Here is an 18,514-nt window from a genome sequence, read left to right as displayed (position 1 = left end):
GAGGTAAAGTAATCTAAACATACAGTTGTTGCCACCACACTGAAATTTCTGAGCCAGCCTCCCAAACCAATGTGTTCAGTGTGAAGGTACCCTGACTGTGCCAAAATGCATGGAATAAGGAGAAGGGGACTCATTCAACTTTGTCGGGTTGGCTTCCTGAACAAACACCTGAACTTTAAATAAATGGTAGAATTGAATGTCTTCCATATCACCATAGCCCAAATTGCACTATGAACAATGGAACACAAGGGATTATGGAAAAAAAAACAAAAAACGATATTGCCTGAGTAGCTTTGTGGACACACACAGGCTTACACATAATGCATTTTTTAAGGCACAGTGAAACTCTCTGTATACACAGGAGGGTGGAAACAATTAAATTAATGATGGTTTACAGATTCTACACAAACATAACCCTTCTCTATAGTCTCCCCAGTGTGCCAAAGTATTAGTTTAGCTTCATTATTTAATCAAGAACTTTAAGTACATTTTATAAACAATCAAATATCTGTATAAATATATGTATTTGATTCACCTATAATACAGTATATAGAATAACATAATGATATAAAGGCTTACAGGGAATAGTGTAATACTATTTTAAGTATATAACTCAATGTGTTGACTTCCACCTAAGGATTATGAATGACGGACACATGCATGTAGTGAAGATTAAACCCATTGTGTCTGCAATGAATAAGCTCTTTGTTAAGCATATGTGAAGTTTATTACACTTAATTGCAGGACAAGGTGAGCTGCAAACATACCTTTTAGGTAGCCTTGTGCTCAATGACTGCATATAATAGGATGAATGCTCATGATCCAGACATTGTTGGGCTTACTCTCAATATTCATTAGTGGATATAAACTTTTATTTTTTTTTTTTATTAGGATGAAAGGGGTTTTAGTTTGGGAAAGCAATGGGCATCAGTTGATTTCTTTAACATGTGCAGAAGAAATCAGTTCTCTTTTTGGGTCAAATAACTATGCCAGAGTTGTGATTGGCTTGTATGAGAGAAGTGCACTAAATTATGATTCGCATTGAGAAAGTGTTTCAGTAAAAAAAAAAAAAAAAAAGGTTGTGCATTATCAGTGGATGTCAGATAGTCTTTCCAAGTTCTTCTAACTTCTAAATTATCCATAAGCAGAGAACATAAACCGTATATGGCGGAGAATAACAAAACACGAATTTGAAATTGAGTAAGTATTTTGACCCTCTCGGCGCTCCATACTTGCAGCGTGCGTCACGGTCAGTGACGTACGTTACGTTGAGTCGTTCAATACCCACATTAGCGAGCTTTATCATTGTCAGGAGGAGAATATGTATTACAGAATCAGATAGTTAATATTTAAGTGTGCTCACTTTAAGCCGGTTGGTGTCGTTGTTCATACATCTACAGTTTGGACGAAAATGGCCGATTTGGCAGATTCGCTGAGCAAAGAGGGCTGGTAGGTAGCATGGTAGCTAACGTCAGTGAGCTAGCTAACTAATTCACTTAGATGCCAGATTGATGTTAGCCTAGCTACAACACAAAACATTATATTAACATTACACTAGTTTGGCGAAAGCATGACATTTGCCAGACTAAACACGGTTGTGCGGGTTGTGGAAACGTCATATGTTTGCCTGGAGAGAGACTAAGGCTAACTAAACCGAGAGCTAGCGAGATAAATAACATTAGCGCGCTAATACATATTTAGCATCCCATTGACTACACGCAAACTCTTGACGCTACAGTTTGTGTTAACCGATAAGCAGAAGCTAGTGACACGCAGGGCTGATTAGAGAGCGACGACCGCAGTGAACTCTAAATTCAGAAAATTGCAGTGCTTTTGAAAGTCAGCAGCTCGTATTACTGCATAGTATCTATTACAGAATGCCATAATAGAGCCCATCTTGTTCTTTAAAACATCCAAACTTAAACATTTACTCCGTGTCAGTTTCGCAGGTGTTAGCATGACGGTATTTCAGTATTTCAGTTAGCAATATTATGCGCCTTATATATTCAGAGGTTTAATGAGGTTGTGTTGTTCTTGGCACATAGTATAATCTGTCCAAAGATGCTGATGTGTGTGTATCGTTTAGTGGTTAACTGAGTTTGTGTTTGATACTCAACAATAGTCTGCCAATAATAGATTACTGGTGTTTTGCAGTGTGCACGTGGTCTCTTGAAGCTCTTAACATTATCAGCCTTGTCTGTCATCTTACAGGTACCTCACCGATGAAGGCATAGCGGATCTGAAAGGATCTGCAGAGAAAATAACACACAGTGACATTATTCGTATTGCACTTGACGTAAGTTTTAATCTTGCAGGTTTTTTCATGTGCAGCAGTATCTGTGTACTTAACAATATTCAGATACTGCACTGAACAGTGGGTTTGCACCGTTATTTGTGACATAAAATGGTTAGGAAAAGGTCACGAGGTAGCTACTCATTGCTTTCCAGGTATATACCAATGTACCTAGTCACCATACATGCCAATGAAATAGGCAAAACTGTGGGCACACAATTTTATACAGGGTGTTAAATTCACTTCTCTGTAAAGGTTCAGAAAGCTGGATATATTTCCAAGTGCACTTATGTGAAAACCGTATTGCTTATCGCTAATGTTTCTCTTTCCATCTTCATTTGCCCCAAAAACAGTGACAGTGAAGCAATTGCTCCCAGGCTTTCTGAGACAGAAATGTGTGAATGTAGGAATAAAACATAATACATAAAAAATTTTATATATAATTCCGAGGTAGTGTGATGTGCAGTCGTGATAAAATGAATGTAAATGTATGTCTAGGTGTATAAGAACTACTTATATATACTGCACACATACCCGCTTACATCTAGGGATGCAAACAGGTTAATGTTGAATGACAGTGGTGTAAAGGGAAATTGTACTAGTGCGGTGCAAGTAAATTGGCAATAATGAGCTTTAGAGCTCAGGAGTTCAACAGTTTTATGGCCTGAGGGATGAAGCTGTCCATGAATCTGGTGATGCGGGAACGGATGCTACGATACCGTCTGCCAGATGGTTGCAGGCAGAACTGACCAGTTCTAGTTCTTTTTGTGAAGAAGTTCTTTTCGTGAAGTTCCAAAGATTATCATGCACCTTCACCTCAAACTATTTCCTTTTTCCTTTTTGACCTGTAAATCCAGCTCATGTCCCTATCTGCTAACATGATATCAGAGATGAACATGAGGCCAAAAATCTATTCATATTCATGGCATGGAGAGATAATGCATCCATAATCATTGGCTAGTGATAATAACAATATTAATGTACAAAACCAAAAGGTAATATAGATATACAGTACGCTAGAACAGTGTTTGTCATTCCAAGTAGGGCCTGCATGTTTTAGATGTTTCCCTGCTCCAGCACACACTATTCAAATGATCAGCCAGGCTTTGCACAAGTATTATAACCTCATTATTTGAGTCAGGTTTGATGGAGCAGGGAAACATCTAGGTTTGGGAAACACTGCACTAGATAATACATGAACACAAAAACAGTTATAAGCACAACAGTCGTAGAACTGGAAGTACTTTTCTGAGAGAGTTGAAACAGGATGGAAAATATGACAGTGTTGCTGCTTACTTGACCCATAGTAGCAGACAAGTCCAGAACGTCGTTGCATTCACTGCAAAAGCCTTGACCTTTAAAGTTTGGCCTGGAGTGCTGCCAGAAGATCTCAGACTACACTTTGACTTATTACTGCATACCTGGTTGAACCAACATGTAGTAACTATGGACTGGAGCTTGCAGTGCTCTAAAAACAATCTGTGAATGCTTTAAACGCGTCTTAAAATTATTTGGCTGCAATTGCTGCTTTGCTAACAAAACGGGGCTAGTCCCATTTTTCACCGTGTTGAATCTTGACACGCCATTTTGAAATAATTGTATTGTATCTGTGTTTAGACAAATGTACTGAGACATCAGTATAAAGAAGCAATTCCTGTTTTTGGTGTACTGAAAAACTAAAAGACATTTAAACATTTAAAGATATTGTCACCTGCAGTAAAAGAGGATTGTATGAAGGATGGGATGACAGACCCATTTGGAACTGATGTTGCCAGCAGAACCGTGACACATATTTGCAATAAGGAAAAAAAATGTTGATTGTACTCAATAAACCAGTTACACCATATAATATATATGTATATGCTGCATGACACTATAAATAGTGCACAGGCATGATTACTTGTCTTCTTTGAATTTGCTCTAAGGATTCTTAGAGCCGATTTCTGGACCTGAGGGTACAAATGAATAGCATTTGACTGACTTTTTATTTTGAGGCACAGTGTAGTCTAAACAGATTTTTCCTTATGTCTGGCACATTATTTCCTATTTCTTTTTAATTAATCCTCATCTCCTTTGCAGAGTGATCTTAGGCCTATTGGGAGGAAATTTCTACCATCCGATATCAATAGTGGAAGAACTGAGAAGGTGAGTGGCACACAGATTTTTTTATGGCCTTTTCAATGCTACATTTATGAAACCTGGTAGGAAAACGCACGCTTTGTTTACAGCTTAAAGTCAGTGCAGGCTTACGTTTGCAACTGAAATGCAGTTCTCTTGAGTGCCACTAGATGGCCCTAACACACTGACAAATGGGGATAAAAAAAAAAACTGCTTCTTCACCTGTGAAAATGAAGTAGAGCAACTGGAGAGAAAAATATTGTCAGAGGATTAAAACTTGTAATTCTTTGTGAGCTTAACCCCTGCTCCCTTCAGACTCAAAACCAGATGCACACTCATGTCATCCTGGTCATACATCCCTGCTTTGTACAGTGCAAGTCTAAGAGAATGAATGCCATTTGAGCATCTGCAATTACTTTACACCATGTACTGACTGCTAGTAGTAGCTAGTAGTGCTTCTAGATTGTTTCATTTCTTTTCACAGAAATGCAAATCATTTTAGAGTATAGATCTCATAAATAGTTTAGAATAAAATACTCACTGTGAATCTAAAGCTAAGTCATGAAGCAGTTTGGAGGGAAACAGCAAACCCATTCTGACACAGGTATGCTAAAAGGAAAGAGTTCTTTCCTTTTATTATTCCTTTAAAGTGAATTGGTGTAACAGTCGATTAATACTCAAACTGCAGTTATTTTTCTTGTGTTTCCATGTGGCAGTCCTCCCCCGCATGCTACTGGTTTGGCCTTTTAAGCAGTAATTCTTTTGTTGCCTTTTGCACATGGCCAGTTGGAGGGTCCATGTGTTCTCCAGGTGCAGAAGGTGAGAAACGTCTCCGCTCCTAAAGACCACGAGGAGTCCCAGGGCGCGCCGCGAATGCTGCGGCTACAAATGACAGATGGGCATACCACCTGTGTTGGATTGGAGTTTAAACACCTGTCTAAGCTCAGGTAGCTATATATATTTATATATATAGTTATAGTCATAGAAATTGTATTTTTAGCAGCTACATTGATGCCAAGCAGGGTACCATTAAGCTCCTCAAATGTGTAAAATTCTGCACACACCCTTCTCCCTTAACTTCTTGTCAACACTCTCACCCCACCGCATCCCTCAATTTTCCCTTTATCTGCAATTTCCACGTGGTGGCAGCTATCTAACAATTGCCAGCCTTAATTACATCTCCGTCTCGGCAACGGTGGCCTTGGTGACTGCTGCCATGGTGACTGGCCAGTCTGTACAGGTGGAGTGGCCAGAATGTGGGCCTTGACTTCCTGATGGGAAGAGAGGAGAGAACAGAACAAATCCCCTCTTTATGAGCGGTGCACACACACACACACAGACACACACACTGGCTACAAACAGCGGTGGTTAGTGTTTCTTTAGTATCTGCTTTAGTGTGTGTGAGGCCATAAGTGAGTGGCAAAGAACGATGAGATGGATTACAAGACTGTTCAGTATGTGGGACAGTGATATAGAAGGATGACAATTAAGCATTAAGTAGCAGCATTAATGAGAGGCTGAATAGTGCGTTTGTAGAATTGTTTGTATGCGGTTGAATCGAGGATAGAGAGTGCCTCACTTCTGCATTGGCCGCTATCATGAGAACAGCGTCTATCCCAGAGGTTTGGAGTGAAATCCCTAATTGTTGCCTTGGCATCCGGCATCAGTAGCTGGAAATCCCTCTAAGTCCCTGCGCTTTCTTAATGAGAGAGGCAGAGGCCTTATCAGGCCTGATGAGATAGAGGGGCTTTTAATTTACCACGAGGATGGGTGAGCAGCTGGGATTATTAATAGTCTCTCCTAGCCTCACCACCCATTCCCTGGCACTGCTCCATGTCATTTATAAAGTGGTATGGGCACGGCAATAGGGTGTTGGGCTTGTTACGTGCTGTTATATTATCTTAAAACCTTGAATGTGTTTAAAATTTGACACTTGATTAAACAATTTACATATGACACATTATTTCATATGTACATTTTTATTTATTTTTATTTTTTTTCAGCCTTAATACCCCTCCTGGAACAAAGGTAAAGCTCCTTGGTACAGTCCAGGTTAAAAACGGTCTTTTGCTGCTCGATGACTCAAAAATCTCTGTCCTTGGAGGAGAGGTTGATCACATGGTGGAGAAATGGGAACTGCAAAGGGTGAGGGTCGATTTTATGATAATGGCTCAGCTACTTTTGCTTTAAAAAATTGAACTTTTATGTTGTTAATCATTTAAAATCTGCATTTAAGGCCACCACCATTACTCTACTACTGAAAATATTGTATTTTTTTTTTAATGATCTACCTTTACCATTCAACTTGCAGAGTCTGGCCAAACACAGCAGGAGTAACATTGGAGCAGAAGGTGGACCTCCTCCCTTTGTGCCATTTGGTCAGGTGAGGGTAATAGTAATAATTATAAAAATGTGCTTTTCAAAATTCGGGTTACAAAGTGCTTCTCTGACATTAACATCAGAAAGAAACAAGCTAGGAACAGAAATGCAAGTTAAATCGAGATTTCAACATTGATTTTAATAGAAGTCAGGGGTACTCTTGAATAACAATAACCTCACAAATGTCTTTGAGGAGCCAGATGCAGGCCTGTCTCCAAGAGTGGGCCTTGATGTCCCTTTTCTTGGCAAATGTTCTCTCTGATCTTTTTGAACTAATTGGGAGAGTCTTCATGCATCTTTAAAATGCATGACTGAATTTTAATACTGCTTTGTTCACATGTTACAAACAGTGCCACGACAGTTTACCTCTTCCAAAAATATATTTGGTGTGTTGCATTTGTATTCAAGTAAGATTCTGAGATTAAATGTTACGATAAGAGGGCCTGATAAGTGCACCATCAAAAATAAATGGTATGCTTAAATTATACTCTTACATTACATAGTCAAACAGTGTCTATACACAGTATTTGAAAAGAAAAAACTATGCTGTATTCCCTTCAGAAAGTGGTGAACCCCCTTCAAATTTTCCTCATTTTGTGCTTTTGCACCTCGCCGCAATTTACAGAAAATTAAACACAGCCATTTCTCATTTAAACTACTGAGCCTGAGTCAATACTCCCTTGACAAGGATCACAGCTTCAGAGCCGGATACATCTGTACCAGCTTGACACTCGGGTTTTGGGATTTTGAACCGCTCTTTACTCCAGATTTGCTCAAGCTTTGCAAAACTGGTTGAGGGGCATGAGGGAATTAGCAATCAGTATTCTCTAAATTTTCAATTATATATATATATACACACACACACACACACACACACACACACACACACACACACACACACACACTGTTGCCCATAAAGTTGGAATAATTGTTCAATACCCCCAATTTTGTTAAAGCCTGAATACACAGTTTGCAAGGGTTACACTGTTTCACTGTGATATGTTTGGAAGAGTTTGATCAATAAAGTTGAGAAGATTCCAAAACACAGGAAAAGGTGTTGTTATCCTTTGTGCAAGCACGTACAAAGTTCATTGGTGGTTGGTTGACCTGTATAAGAAGACTGGGGGGGTAGTTTGAATTTTGGGACACATCATCACTAGTGCTCCTCCGGATCCTAGGGTGTTTCGGCCTTTCACACTATACACCCTCACCAGAGGCGGCCGGCTACAGGGTGATCAGTCCTGAACCTGCGTCCCATGCCCAATTATTCATGAGAGTCACCTTGTTGTTAAGTGGCAGACATCTCATGGGACTATGCATAGCAGGGTCGTCCTGTTCCCTGAGGCAAGCCTAAACTGACCGCATACCTCCTGGTTTACTACTTGTGGGCCCAGCAGGGGTCCTTCCTCTTCATCCAGAGCCACTGGCTGCTTCTCTCTGCTGCCTCTGATGCAGTTTTGATGGCTGTGCGCAGGCTCTGGCCCCTGATTCCCAGGTCTCTCAGCAGTTTGGTGGTAGATGGTGCCACAAACCCTCTGCATCCAACCTCCACTGGGCGGACTTCCGTGTTCCAGCCGTGATGTTGTGCTTCAGCAGCTAGCTCAGCATAGCGCAAGTGTTTTCGCTCATATGCCTCGTCCACGGAATCCTCCCAGGGTACGGTGAGCTCAATTATATAGACCTTCTTTAGGAAAGGGGACCAGAGCACCAGATCAGGTCTTAAGGTGGTGGTGGTGATCTCTGGAGGAAACACCAGTTGTTTGCCAATATCCGAGAGCAGTTTCCAGTCACGTGCTAAGCACAGCTGACCTCTCTCCGATGGTGTGGAGCTGCTCCTGGTTGCTTTAGCCCCTTCACAGACAAAGGCAGTTCTCCATGGGGGGTTGGATACTGGAGGTGGTAGGGAGTTGATGGAAGTTCGCTTGTCCTCCAGGGTGGCCACAAGGCTCTTTAGAACTTGGTTGTGGCACCAAGTGTTACCGCCCTTGGGTGAGACTGGTCTTACACCCTGTTAGTATGTGCCGGAGAGAGGCTGGTCTGGAGCAAAGAGTACAGCCTGGATCATCACTAAACCACTGATGGCAATTGGTTGGTGTTGGAAGGATGTCGTAAGTAGCTCTGATGGTAAAGCTCAAGCTTCGTGCTTCCATGGCCCACACATCCCTCCAGCTGAACCTCCTCCTCTCCACACTGTCCCACCGTGTCCACTGTGCCTGTTTGCCAAGGGAGACCGCCTTGGCCCACCTTGCAGACTCCTCCTGACGGCGTACTTCCTCCACCACCATCTTCCTCTGTGCTGGTGCAGTGGCCTTACTCCAAGCTGGGCGGTTAGTTGTTAGACCAAGGCCTCCTCTTCCGTGCTGAATATTCCCCACAATGTCAGCATGTCTGAGCGCTGATGTTGCCTCCTCCACTGCTGTTGCTGGTGTCCATTTGCGTCCAGTAGCCAAGGTTGGTGCGTTATTCCTCACCACTATGTCTTGGGATTTGTTCAGTGCCATCTGGAGTCGTGTTTTAGCGCACTTGAACTCCTCCGTGAGACTGGTGAGGGGCAATTTGAGGACACCATCTCCGTAGAGGCCTATGGTGGTGAGGCATTGTGGAAGTCCGAGCCACTTTTTGATGAATGCGTGACTCCTCTTTCCAGCTTCTCTACTGTCGAGATGGGGACCTCATAGACTGCAAGGGGCCACAACACCCGGGGTAGGAGCCCAAATTGGAGGCACCAGGTCTTTAGCTTCCCAGGTAGTTGGGTGCAGATGGTGCATCCGGCGATGATGCCATGATATACACTTAATTTATCAAGAATAAATCACATTGTCACAATCATTTCAAGAGGTAAAAAACATTTTATTCCAACTTTATGGGCAACAGTGTATATATATATATATATATATATGCACATATATATATATATATATATATATATATGCACATATATATACACATACATATAGCACTGTGCAAAAGTTTTAGGCAGGTGTGAAGAAATGCTGTAAAGTAAGAATGCTTTCAAAAATATAAAACTTAATTGTTTATTTTTATCAATTTACAAAATGCAAAGTGAGTGAGCAGAAGAAAAATCAAATCAATGTGCAGTGTTGAGCTTTTGTGAATTGATGACATCATAGCTTCAGTTTGCACGTGCCCTCTGTAGCTTTGTGTAATGGCCACGCACCTGACACAACAACAGCAATGGTGGACTACTGGAGAAGGACAAAAGGAGACAGACGGGTTAAAATGATAAAGATAAAGAAGCGGGTGTTAAATTATGATGAATTAATAAACTGTGCATGCTTAGAATGTTCTTCTCTCGTAGTCAACGTATTGTTGAGACAGACTTTGTCACCACCCTCTGGCCCGGCATGCTTGTTTGAGCATTTAGAATCGATTTTGAGATATTTTGAAAAACGAAGGTCGTGTGGACAGTTTTTTTTTTTTTTTTTCTTTAATCGAAGGGTAAAATATCTGTCATTGCCAATCGCAGTGACGCATGACAATAACAGATCAACAATAAAAGAAATGAATCATACTATGAATCAGTACTAGTCTGAACTGTGCAGAGCTTCACGATGTGAACTCGCAGTGCTGCAAATCTGCAGCCGAAGGCAGATGGTCTGCGCTTTTGGTGAATTAGTACAATAATTTCATATGATAGAAACAAATAATTAAAGAATCGTTTGTTGAAACGGTTTAAATGAAAGCAGCAATCCGACAATGTTTCATAGTCCTGTCATAATTCTACTATATTTCACACTGAAACGTCACATCATATTTTAAAATGTGACACAGCGGCGTTGGCACTGTACTGCATTTCAAGAATAAAACATGATTTTATTTATTTCTTTCCAAAGTTGAAAAGCAGGTTGTGACACACGGGATTAATGAGCCCCACTAATCTGATGTCTCTCGGATAAACAGGCAGAATACCAAGTCATAGCTGACCGGTCTGCTGTGCGTAGAGCTGCGTGTGGTTATTTCGTAACAGCTCGGTGTCGTTTCCACATGATTTAATGAAGGTAAACGTGGTCATGCCTAATGGCACTGCTCTCCGGTACAACACTTCTCAAAACAGAGGCCGCAGATTCATCACTTGTCCGTCGTGCTGCCCTCAGATGGCTGCAGGGATTTAATGAACTGAAGGAGAAGCTTTTCACACAATCTAAAGCTGCGGTGAATAACAGATGCGGTGAAAATCAATCATATCAATGCAAAGATAAATCATAAGCTAAGGCCTCTGCTCCAGTCAGTTGTTGACTTTACTGACTGGATCATCACTTCCTACAGTCATGAAACAGCTGTAGGAAGTTTTGAGTTTCCATCTCATTCCTTCCAAGTTGCTGTTTTATTTATATATATATATATATTTATATATCTCATAAGAACAAAATTGAAGCGATACAGTTCACAGTTTCAAAACATTACACATGAGCTGGGAGGCAGCTTTGGGATTTTGGCTGCTATTGGTTGCTACAACAAAATCTTAAACACTGCAGATGACTTCACCAAAGTTCTATCATCACACAAAATGTGGAAATTGTCAAGTGCATTGATTGTTTTTCTTAATCAACCATACGTTATTGCAATTTTTTTCTATTTTCCTCCTGTAGAAGTGTGCAAGGAGGGATGAAGTCGATAGCAGAGAACTGGACCAGAGGAAGACCCTCCAGACTCAAAATGCGGTTAAAGCTTCTGACGAGAATGATGAGTTTGAAAAGCAGAGGACAGCAGCTATTGCTGAGATAGCCAAGACCAAAGAGGTATGTAACCCCTTATCATGGTTATGTGTGTTTTTTTTTATGTGTCACTGCAGGGTACTTAATGATTCTACAGAGCCACTAATCTATAATGGCCACCTTAAAGTTGGACATTTGATTTTCAGCACCAGTTCTTTTGCTGTTTTGCTTGTCGATTGCAATTCTAGCACAAATAGTTTGCTCTCCATTTAAAAGACGCTTGCTCCTTATTGGCATTCAACTTAACCTTGTTTGCCTTTGACACTCGGGTAACTCTTCTAATTAAACATCATAATTACATTGTCAAGTGCTAAAGTTCTGTTTCTTGCGTTAGCTTTTATTGTTTGGTCCAACCCTGCGGCTTTATTGATCTTCATGCTCTTGTACTTGTTAGGGTCCCCGAACATTTGGTGGCGGCGGAAATGCAGGCGGTAATTTGTCCGGCGCTGCCTCCTCCTCCCGGGGCCGGGACTCGTACCAGCAGAGGAGACGAGAAGACAGGGCCGAAAGACCCGAAAGCAGACAAGACGGAAACTATCGAGAGCTGGTGAGAAGACGAACTTAGTCCCAACCTGTATAACAATTTGAGTCTGTTTAATTTAAGTTAGGTGTGAAAACCACCTGCATTGAAACGATTTTTCCTCACATTACAGAAGCCTCCATTCACTGTAACAAAGCAATTTAAAGGTTGGAACTCGCTCTGCATTCTTCTATGGTTTCTTTGGTCTGGATTGAAGTCTTATTTCATGGCTCACAGACTGGATGAGGCATTGATTATGATATTGTAGAAATCTAAATGAACTGGAGGCTTGGTCAGGTTTTCCAATCAAGTGGCGGTCCATTTGTCTAGCTCTGTGTTGTGACCCGCCAATTTCTGGCCACAACTCGGCCAGCTTTGGACTGAACACATAAATAGGTTGGAACAGTATGTTGCAGCGTTTGGCTTTGGAGTCTGTTAATGGTGGTTTGAAACTTGAATGCACACTAATCCAACCCAAAGCAGAACTCAAAAGTGATACCCATGTCTGGCCCACTTTAAAGGAGAGGTTCTTTTGTGGATCTCCTCCCTCCCACTGTCCATCCATTTTATATTTCTCTGTCAAATATTACCAAATGACCATTTTCCATCCATGCGTCTTTCCCCCTCTCGCTGTACAAACAATATGTTTTTCTTTTTGCACTTTCTCTAATTATGTCCTGTGTGTAGGTGGATGAACGTGCTCTGAGAGACATTATGGAGATGGGCTTTAACAGGGAGGCTGCTCGGCAGGCTCTAATGGACAACAACAACAACCTTGAAGTGGCACTGAACTGTCTACTGACTGGATCCTCTGGTAGCAGACCTGGCCCTGTGGTAGAGTTTAACAAGCCCCAACCCAGAGGTTCGTACATATTCTCACAGACACACACACACACATGCACCTGCTTTGGCTTGAAAATATATGCACCATAGCCTGAAACACTTGGTGTTTCTACAGATTAAGAGTGAGATGGGGGAAGTGATGTCGAGGTCCTTTAAATTCAGTGAAAATCACCTACAGCCTAGTCAAAGGTCCACAGATGCTTGTTTTAGTCCATTTACCACAAATTGCATATACACTTTATTGCTGACTATTTTCCCAAGCACACCATAAGGTTTCAGATGGATGTTCTACTTTACCTTCAGTCATTGTTTGGTATTTGTTTCAGCACTAAAAATCAACTCAGCAATTTGGAATTTGCTCCGTCAGACTGAACTACCTACTGCCTCTTTGCAAAAGCTTGTTTTGTTTACAACCACAACCATTGTGAGCAGGGACTGTTTCTAAAGATTTTATTGTTGCCGCATACATGTAATCTTTAAGGAGTATACATGTGTGCACACATGAATACACACCGGCAGGCACACACCTAGACACACAGAACCTTGTCACACATACTTAACATGGAGACACCCAGAGCAAGAAGGTGTGCATATTCAAACATTCATTGATTAAGCTGTTCTTAAGTCTGCATTATGTTAATTTTGGTTTCATCTCAGCCAGAGGAAGGGGGAGAGGCAGGTCCAGAAACGAAGATGAGGAGGATGGAGCAGGGGGAAGGCCATCTGGACCAAGCACTCTGTTTGACTTTCTGGAATCCAAGATGGGAGTTTTCTCCATTGATGGTGGGTGAACTAGTCTGGATTTCATTCTAAACTGCCTGGGGACCTCTCATACGTCCAAAACCATCATGCTTGACCTTTTTTTACTTCATTTATTTTAGGAAGAGCCACATTTCCTGATTTTTTTTCAGATACTTGCTTTAAGCCAGTTCTTGGATAAAAATTGACTCCTTAATATCAGTACGTCAGCATGGATGTGATTGGATTTAGATAGATGGCTCTAGGAAGCTGAGGAGCATTAACTCATGTTCTCTGAATGCCTGAAATCAGTGCTGGAGTACAAGAGCAATGTAATACTGGGCTGTAGAAAGTTGGCATGAACAAAACCTTTTTTTATGTTTTCACTTTTGATTGTGTTTGACCAAGCACGATATTGTTAAACAACTCTGTAAATGATATTTTGGTCATTTATGTTCCAGTGTTCCGTTAAGTGTTTTTAGCAGTCTTTGATATTCATTGTATGAATATGAATTGTATGTAAGTGTGTGGCACATTGTAATTTGGTACAGTCAATATTCCTTGTGTTATTGCTTGATTTATTGTTCCCACTGTGACTTTGCCATAGTTTTTGCTTACACTGCTTTTTTTGGTCTGTTTTCTCAGAGCCAAAGAGCCAGGCGCCTCAGAGACATCATGAGAATAAAGTGACTTTCTCCAACTCAGACCATTACTCCAAAGACTCGTCTCAGACGAGATTCTCCTCACATAATGACCATAGGCAACAGAGGAATGACAGACGACCCCGCTTCCACAGGGACAGCGATTTCCCTAAACCTGGCCAGGAGCCTATGTCCAACTCTACAACCCCCCAAACATCAGCTCAAGGCCAGCAGTGGAAGGGTCAGGACAGATGGTCACGAGGCACGTCAGACAGATCGCAAAATGACAGGAGAGAGACGCGAGATGAGCAGACTTTTCCTTCAACGTTCACAACAACTTTTACACGCTCGAAAGAACCCCAGCAGCAGACGGAGTTCGGTGGATCTTTCCACCAGCGATCTCGAAACGGAGACGGTGGCGGTGGTGTGAACATAGCTGGACCGTCTCACAGGAGAGGCGTAAAAGATAATGCACCCACATCCAAAGTGACTAATTCTACAGGCAGTGAACTGGATGGAAGAGGAAATACGAAACGTACAGACAGGACCGAAGAACCCACCAACAGCAGGAGGATGGGGAAGGCTGACCGGCCAACCTCAGACCACCTTGACCGACAAAAGGATAGTGGGCCACCAAACTTCAACCTGAGGGGAGGAAGCTCTGGGACGCCCCAAGATCTGGTGTTTTCGCGGGATTGTCGGTTCACGCCAGGGGAGCCTCCTCACATCCAGAATGGAGATATTGAACACAAAAGAACTGGGCCAATCAAGCCGGCAAACTCATCGTGTCCTCCCAACAGGGAGCCGCCCCCCAAGAAAAACACGTCTAATAACCCAGGACCTGTAAGAAGGTCGGGACAAGGCAAAGGTCATGGACCTCGTGGACTAGAGAAAAGTCATATTGTGGAACACGCTTGGAAACCTGGAGACCAGTGCCTGGCTCTGTACTGGGAAGACAGCAAGGTATGCCATTCCTTGATTGGTTACATACCAGTAGCTTATAATTGTTGAAATATGTTTGCGTTCAAGAAACTGTATGACAAGTACACTGAAATATTGCCATTTACATAAATTTGCACAAATTTGTGAAAAGGCTAGAATTATTGAAATCCGCTACAATGAAGAATTGTCTTGGCTGACAGTTAACTTGTTCAATGACACCAAAAAGTAATTAGTGCAATTGTGACTCATTTTATCTCTGTCACAGTTTTTGCAGTGTGATTTGTTGTTTGTATTAAAATAGTAAGATTTCTCATTGTTTGTGTGTGTGTGTGTGTGTGTGAAGTTCTACCACGCCAGAATAGATGCTGTGCATCCATCAGGCTCCACGGCTGTGGTTGTATTTAGTGACTATGGAAACTGCGAAGAGGTCCTGCTGCATAACATCAAACCCGTCTCTGCTGACGCGATGGTGAGGACACAGTAAAACAAAACAGATCACAATGTGTTTGTTATTACTAAGTTAAAGGAACTGAACTGTATTCAAGTGGGTTGAGGAAAGGTGATGAAATATGAATGACATCTAATCTGATTACCCACAGTAACATCACAACCATATCACATGTACAATGGCAGGAGGAAGATGATGGCTACTACGACAATTCACTAGAGTTTCGACGTGGGGGAGATGGACAACCAAGACGCACTAGACCCACACAGCAGTATTACCAGCCACCCAGGGCACGGGATTGATGTGTCTGCGTTTACAGGTAAATAAATGTGACACACCACTGTGAGGACATTGTTCCTGCTTTTATATGGAACATATTTATTCATTACATTCCTCTTGTCATTGTGGTCTTGAATATATACTAAACATGTGAAAACATAGGCAGCGCAACACTCAATTTGTTTGCGTCTCTGTTAATATTTCTCTCTCGTTACTACCTGCAGTTAAAACATAACAGAAACTGAAGCCAACCGCAGCAAATTTTTAACATTCACACCTTCTGCTCGCACAATGCATTGCATCAAAAAATATTGCAGCAGTTTTGACCTTACGAGACAGCAAGATGCCATCAAAATGCAAACACGGTTCATTTTGTAAATGTATTTACTGTTTCTCTCTCTCTCTCTCTCTCTCTCTCCGTCCACCAGCGTGCTTGTCCCTCACCCTTCCATGACCGAGATTGTGTCACTTTCTTCAACAATCCAGAGTGCTTCCTGAATTTTTAAGTGTCCACACTGTCAGGACATACAGAACTTTTCAAAGGGCTTGGAATTCATTGAAAACTAAGAGAAAAACTGACCTGCGCACCAGTTGCTTTTTGTTAAGGACATATCTACTGTATATGTTGTGAAGATTTGTTAAATGGATGCATTAAAATAAACAATTAATATAGTATGTAGCTGATTTGTTGTTTGAATGTGTTTTATTTATTTTTCTTTTGTTTATTTAGTCTACAAACCACATAAGCCGCACATTGACAATACCAAAATGCTCATCAAAAGCAAATAACCTGTTTTATTTTTAGCAATCAGATTTAATTGATGAACTTATCCAGAGCAGAAATGGAAACCCCTCAGGGGTCTTTGGTTTATTTAATCATGATAGTTGTTATGATTATATATTAGGTTTAGTTTATCACCAAGTAACTACAGTTAATTTTAGCTGTTTTTAATGTTATAAAACCTGATCTATATAGCACACATCTGTATTTCTCCTCCTGTGGGTAGGTGTACTGTAGGTACTACAGTCCATAGTCAATAGCAAGCAGCTCAGGCTCATTTGTCCTGTTCTGTGAAGCAAATCCAAAGGGTAAGACAATCTCTTCCTCCTGAAATAGAGACGGTTACATTGCAGAGATATCATTTTGCACATTACAAAAGGGACTGCGACTAGCTCTTCAACCACTGCACACACACACACACACACACACACACCACTGAGCCGGCTGTTTATGGACTTGCGCTCTGTGAGAGATGAGTTTTACACATCAAGAAATAATGTCCACCTTGGCTCCAGTTTCACTAATACCAATAGTGGGAGACAAATGGACAATGCACCAGGGTTCAGCAGAGAGGTCACCGTGCTATTCTGTATCATTAGTTCAAAGGATTTGCTTTATTTTCCAACAGAGACGCCAAGCCAGCACAGATGAATAATTAACAGCTAGTAATATGGAAACCTATCCGTTGGGGAGGAACTGAAAGTGAAGCTCTTGAAAGTGTTACTGGGGACTGAACATGACACACTGGCCAGATAATCATAAAGGATTGATTTTCAATCAGATAAACTGATATTTTAGTGGAGGACTTAAGCCCATTTCGTATTATATATTTTTCTCTCGGCCCTGTGAAAAGTCCAGCAAGACCAATATTACATCGAAGCCCTGTGGACTTTTTGTCATTAAACTCAATATGTGAAAGGTTATAATGTGTGCAAATCTTAATGCTGGATTATAGTGTCAGTCTTTTTTGTCATTCAAACGGATTCTTATCACATAGAAAATCCTCGTGCAGCTGTATGAATGAGAGAAACTGGTAACAACAGTATGGGGGTGGGATCAAGTCTTAATATATTTTTGTAAATGAATAATAAGCATTTAGTGCATATTATTAGCTCCGATAAAATACTATTCTGGTGGGTTTCAGAGGAGAACCTATCCAAAACTGCCCAAGATGATGTGACTGCATGTCCTGATGCACGTGGGTCACGATGTTTATGAAGCTACAGTTGGCACTAAGTGAGTCTCCCAGCGTAAGCATGTTAGCATAACATGCTTTTTTGTTCTTTGGTGAAGAAAGTGAAAGATTACTGTGGAAACAGGACTGTTTAGATTACATCTTGTCTTTTATGTTTATGTAACTGCACAGTTGATGCAATCTTGTTGATCCTGTGATCAGTGTAGATCTAAAGCTTCAAATACTGTGCATGTTTTTCTGTGACAGACAGACCCTCTGTGGCTAGATATGGTCTCAATTATGCAGAATTCTGCAAACAATCTAAGATTATGATTGGATTTCACATGAAAGGATTTACAGCGGGAGTGAAATGTGCCTCAGTTTTTAATGTTTGGACTTGACAGGTCTTAGTACGGTCAGCTTCAGTTTGATTGTATTTCCGTTTATACTGGATTATGATCGGATGGCATGAGTGCACCCTACAAGTACAGAACCACAAATACCCCAAGGTCATGAGAGATTCATTTCATTTCACCGTACAGTATTCTAATAAGAATATCTAAGTTGTGTAACTGTTTCATTTTACACTCACTTCTACTTTGCCAATTAATTATGATGAAGT

The 18,514-nt window shown here is 41.2% G+C and overlaps 1 protein-coding gene across 2 annotated transcripts; it reads left to right on the top strand.

Moving 5' to 3' along the window:
- The first annotated feature begins 1,279 nt into the window (after positions 1-1,279).
- On the top strand, positions 1,280-16,600 carry tdrd3 (tudor domain containing 3). 2 transcript variants are annotated; one of them, XM_070835857.1, is made up of 14 exons: positions 1,280-1,449; positions 2,212-2,296; positions 4,373-4,438; positions 5,198-5,358; positions 6,415-6,556; positions 6,723-6,794; positions 11,401-11,550; positions 11,921-12,073; positions 12,734-12,908; positions 13,547-13,672; positions 14,273-15,231; positions 15,554-15,679; positions 15,844-15,977; positions 16,366-16,600. In XM_070835857.1, the coding sequence occupies exons 1-13, from the start codon at positions 1,412-1,414 to the stop codon at positions 15,958-15,960; spliced, it is 2,370 nt and encodes a 789-aa protein (XP_070691958.1). In that variant the 5' UTR covers positions 1,280-1,411; the 3' UTR covers positions 15,961-15,977; positions 16,366-16,600. The 2 variants fall into 2 exon arrangements, with proteins under 2 accessions (XP_070691958.1, XP_070691966.1); XM_070835865.1 differs by lacking the exon at positions 16,366-16,600 and having other exon boundaries at positions 15,810-15,923.
- The last annotated feature ends 1,914 nt before the right edge of the window (positions 16,601-18,514 follow it).

Source organism: Pempheris klunzingeri, chromosome 1 (assembly GCF_042242105.1).
Source record: "Pempheris klunzingeri isolate RE-2024b chromosome 1, fPemKlu1.hap1, whole genome shotgun sequence".
NCBI lineage: Eukaryota > Metazoa > Chordata > Actinopteri > Acropomatiformes > Pempheridae > Pempheris > Pempheris klunzingeri.
The sequence above is the reverse complement of the archived record's forward strand: the minus strand, read 5'-3'. Positions and strand labels throughout refer to the sequence as shown.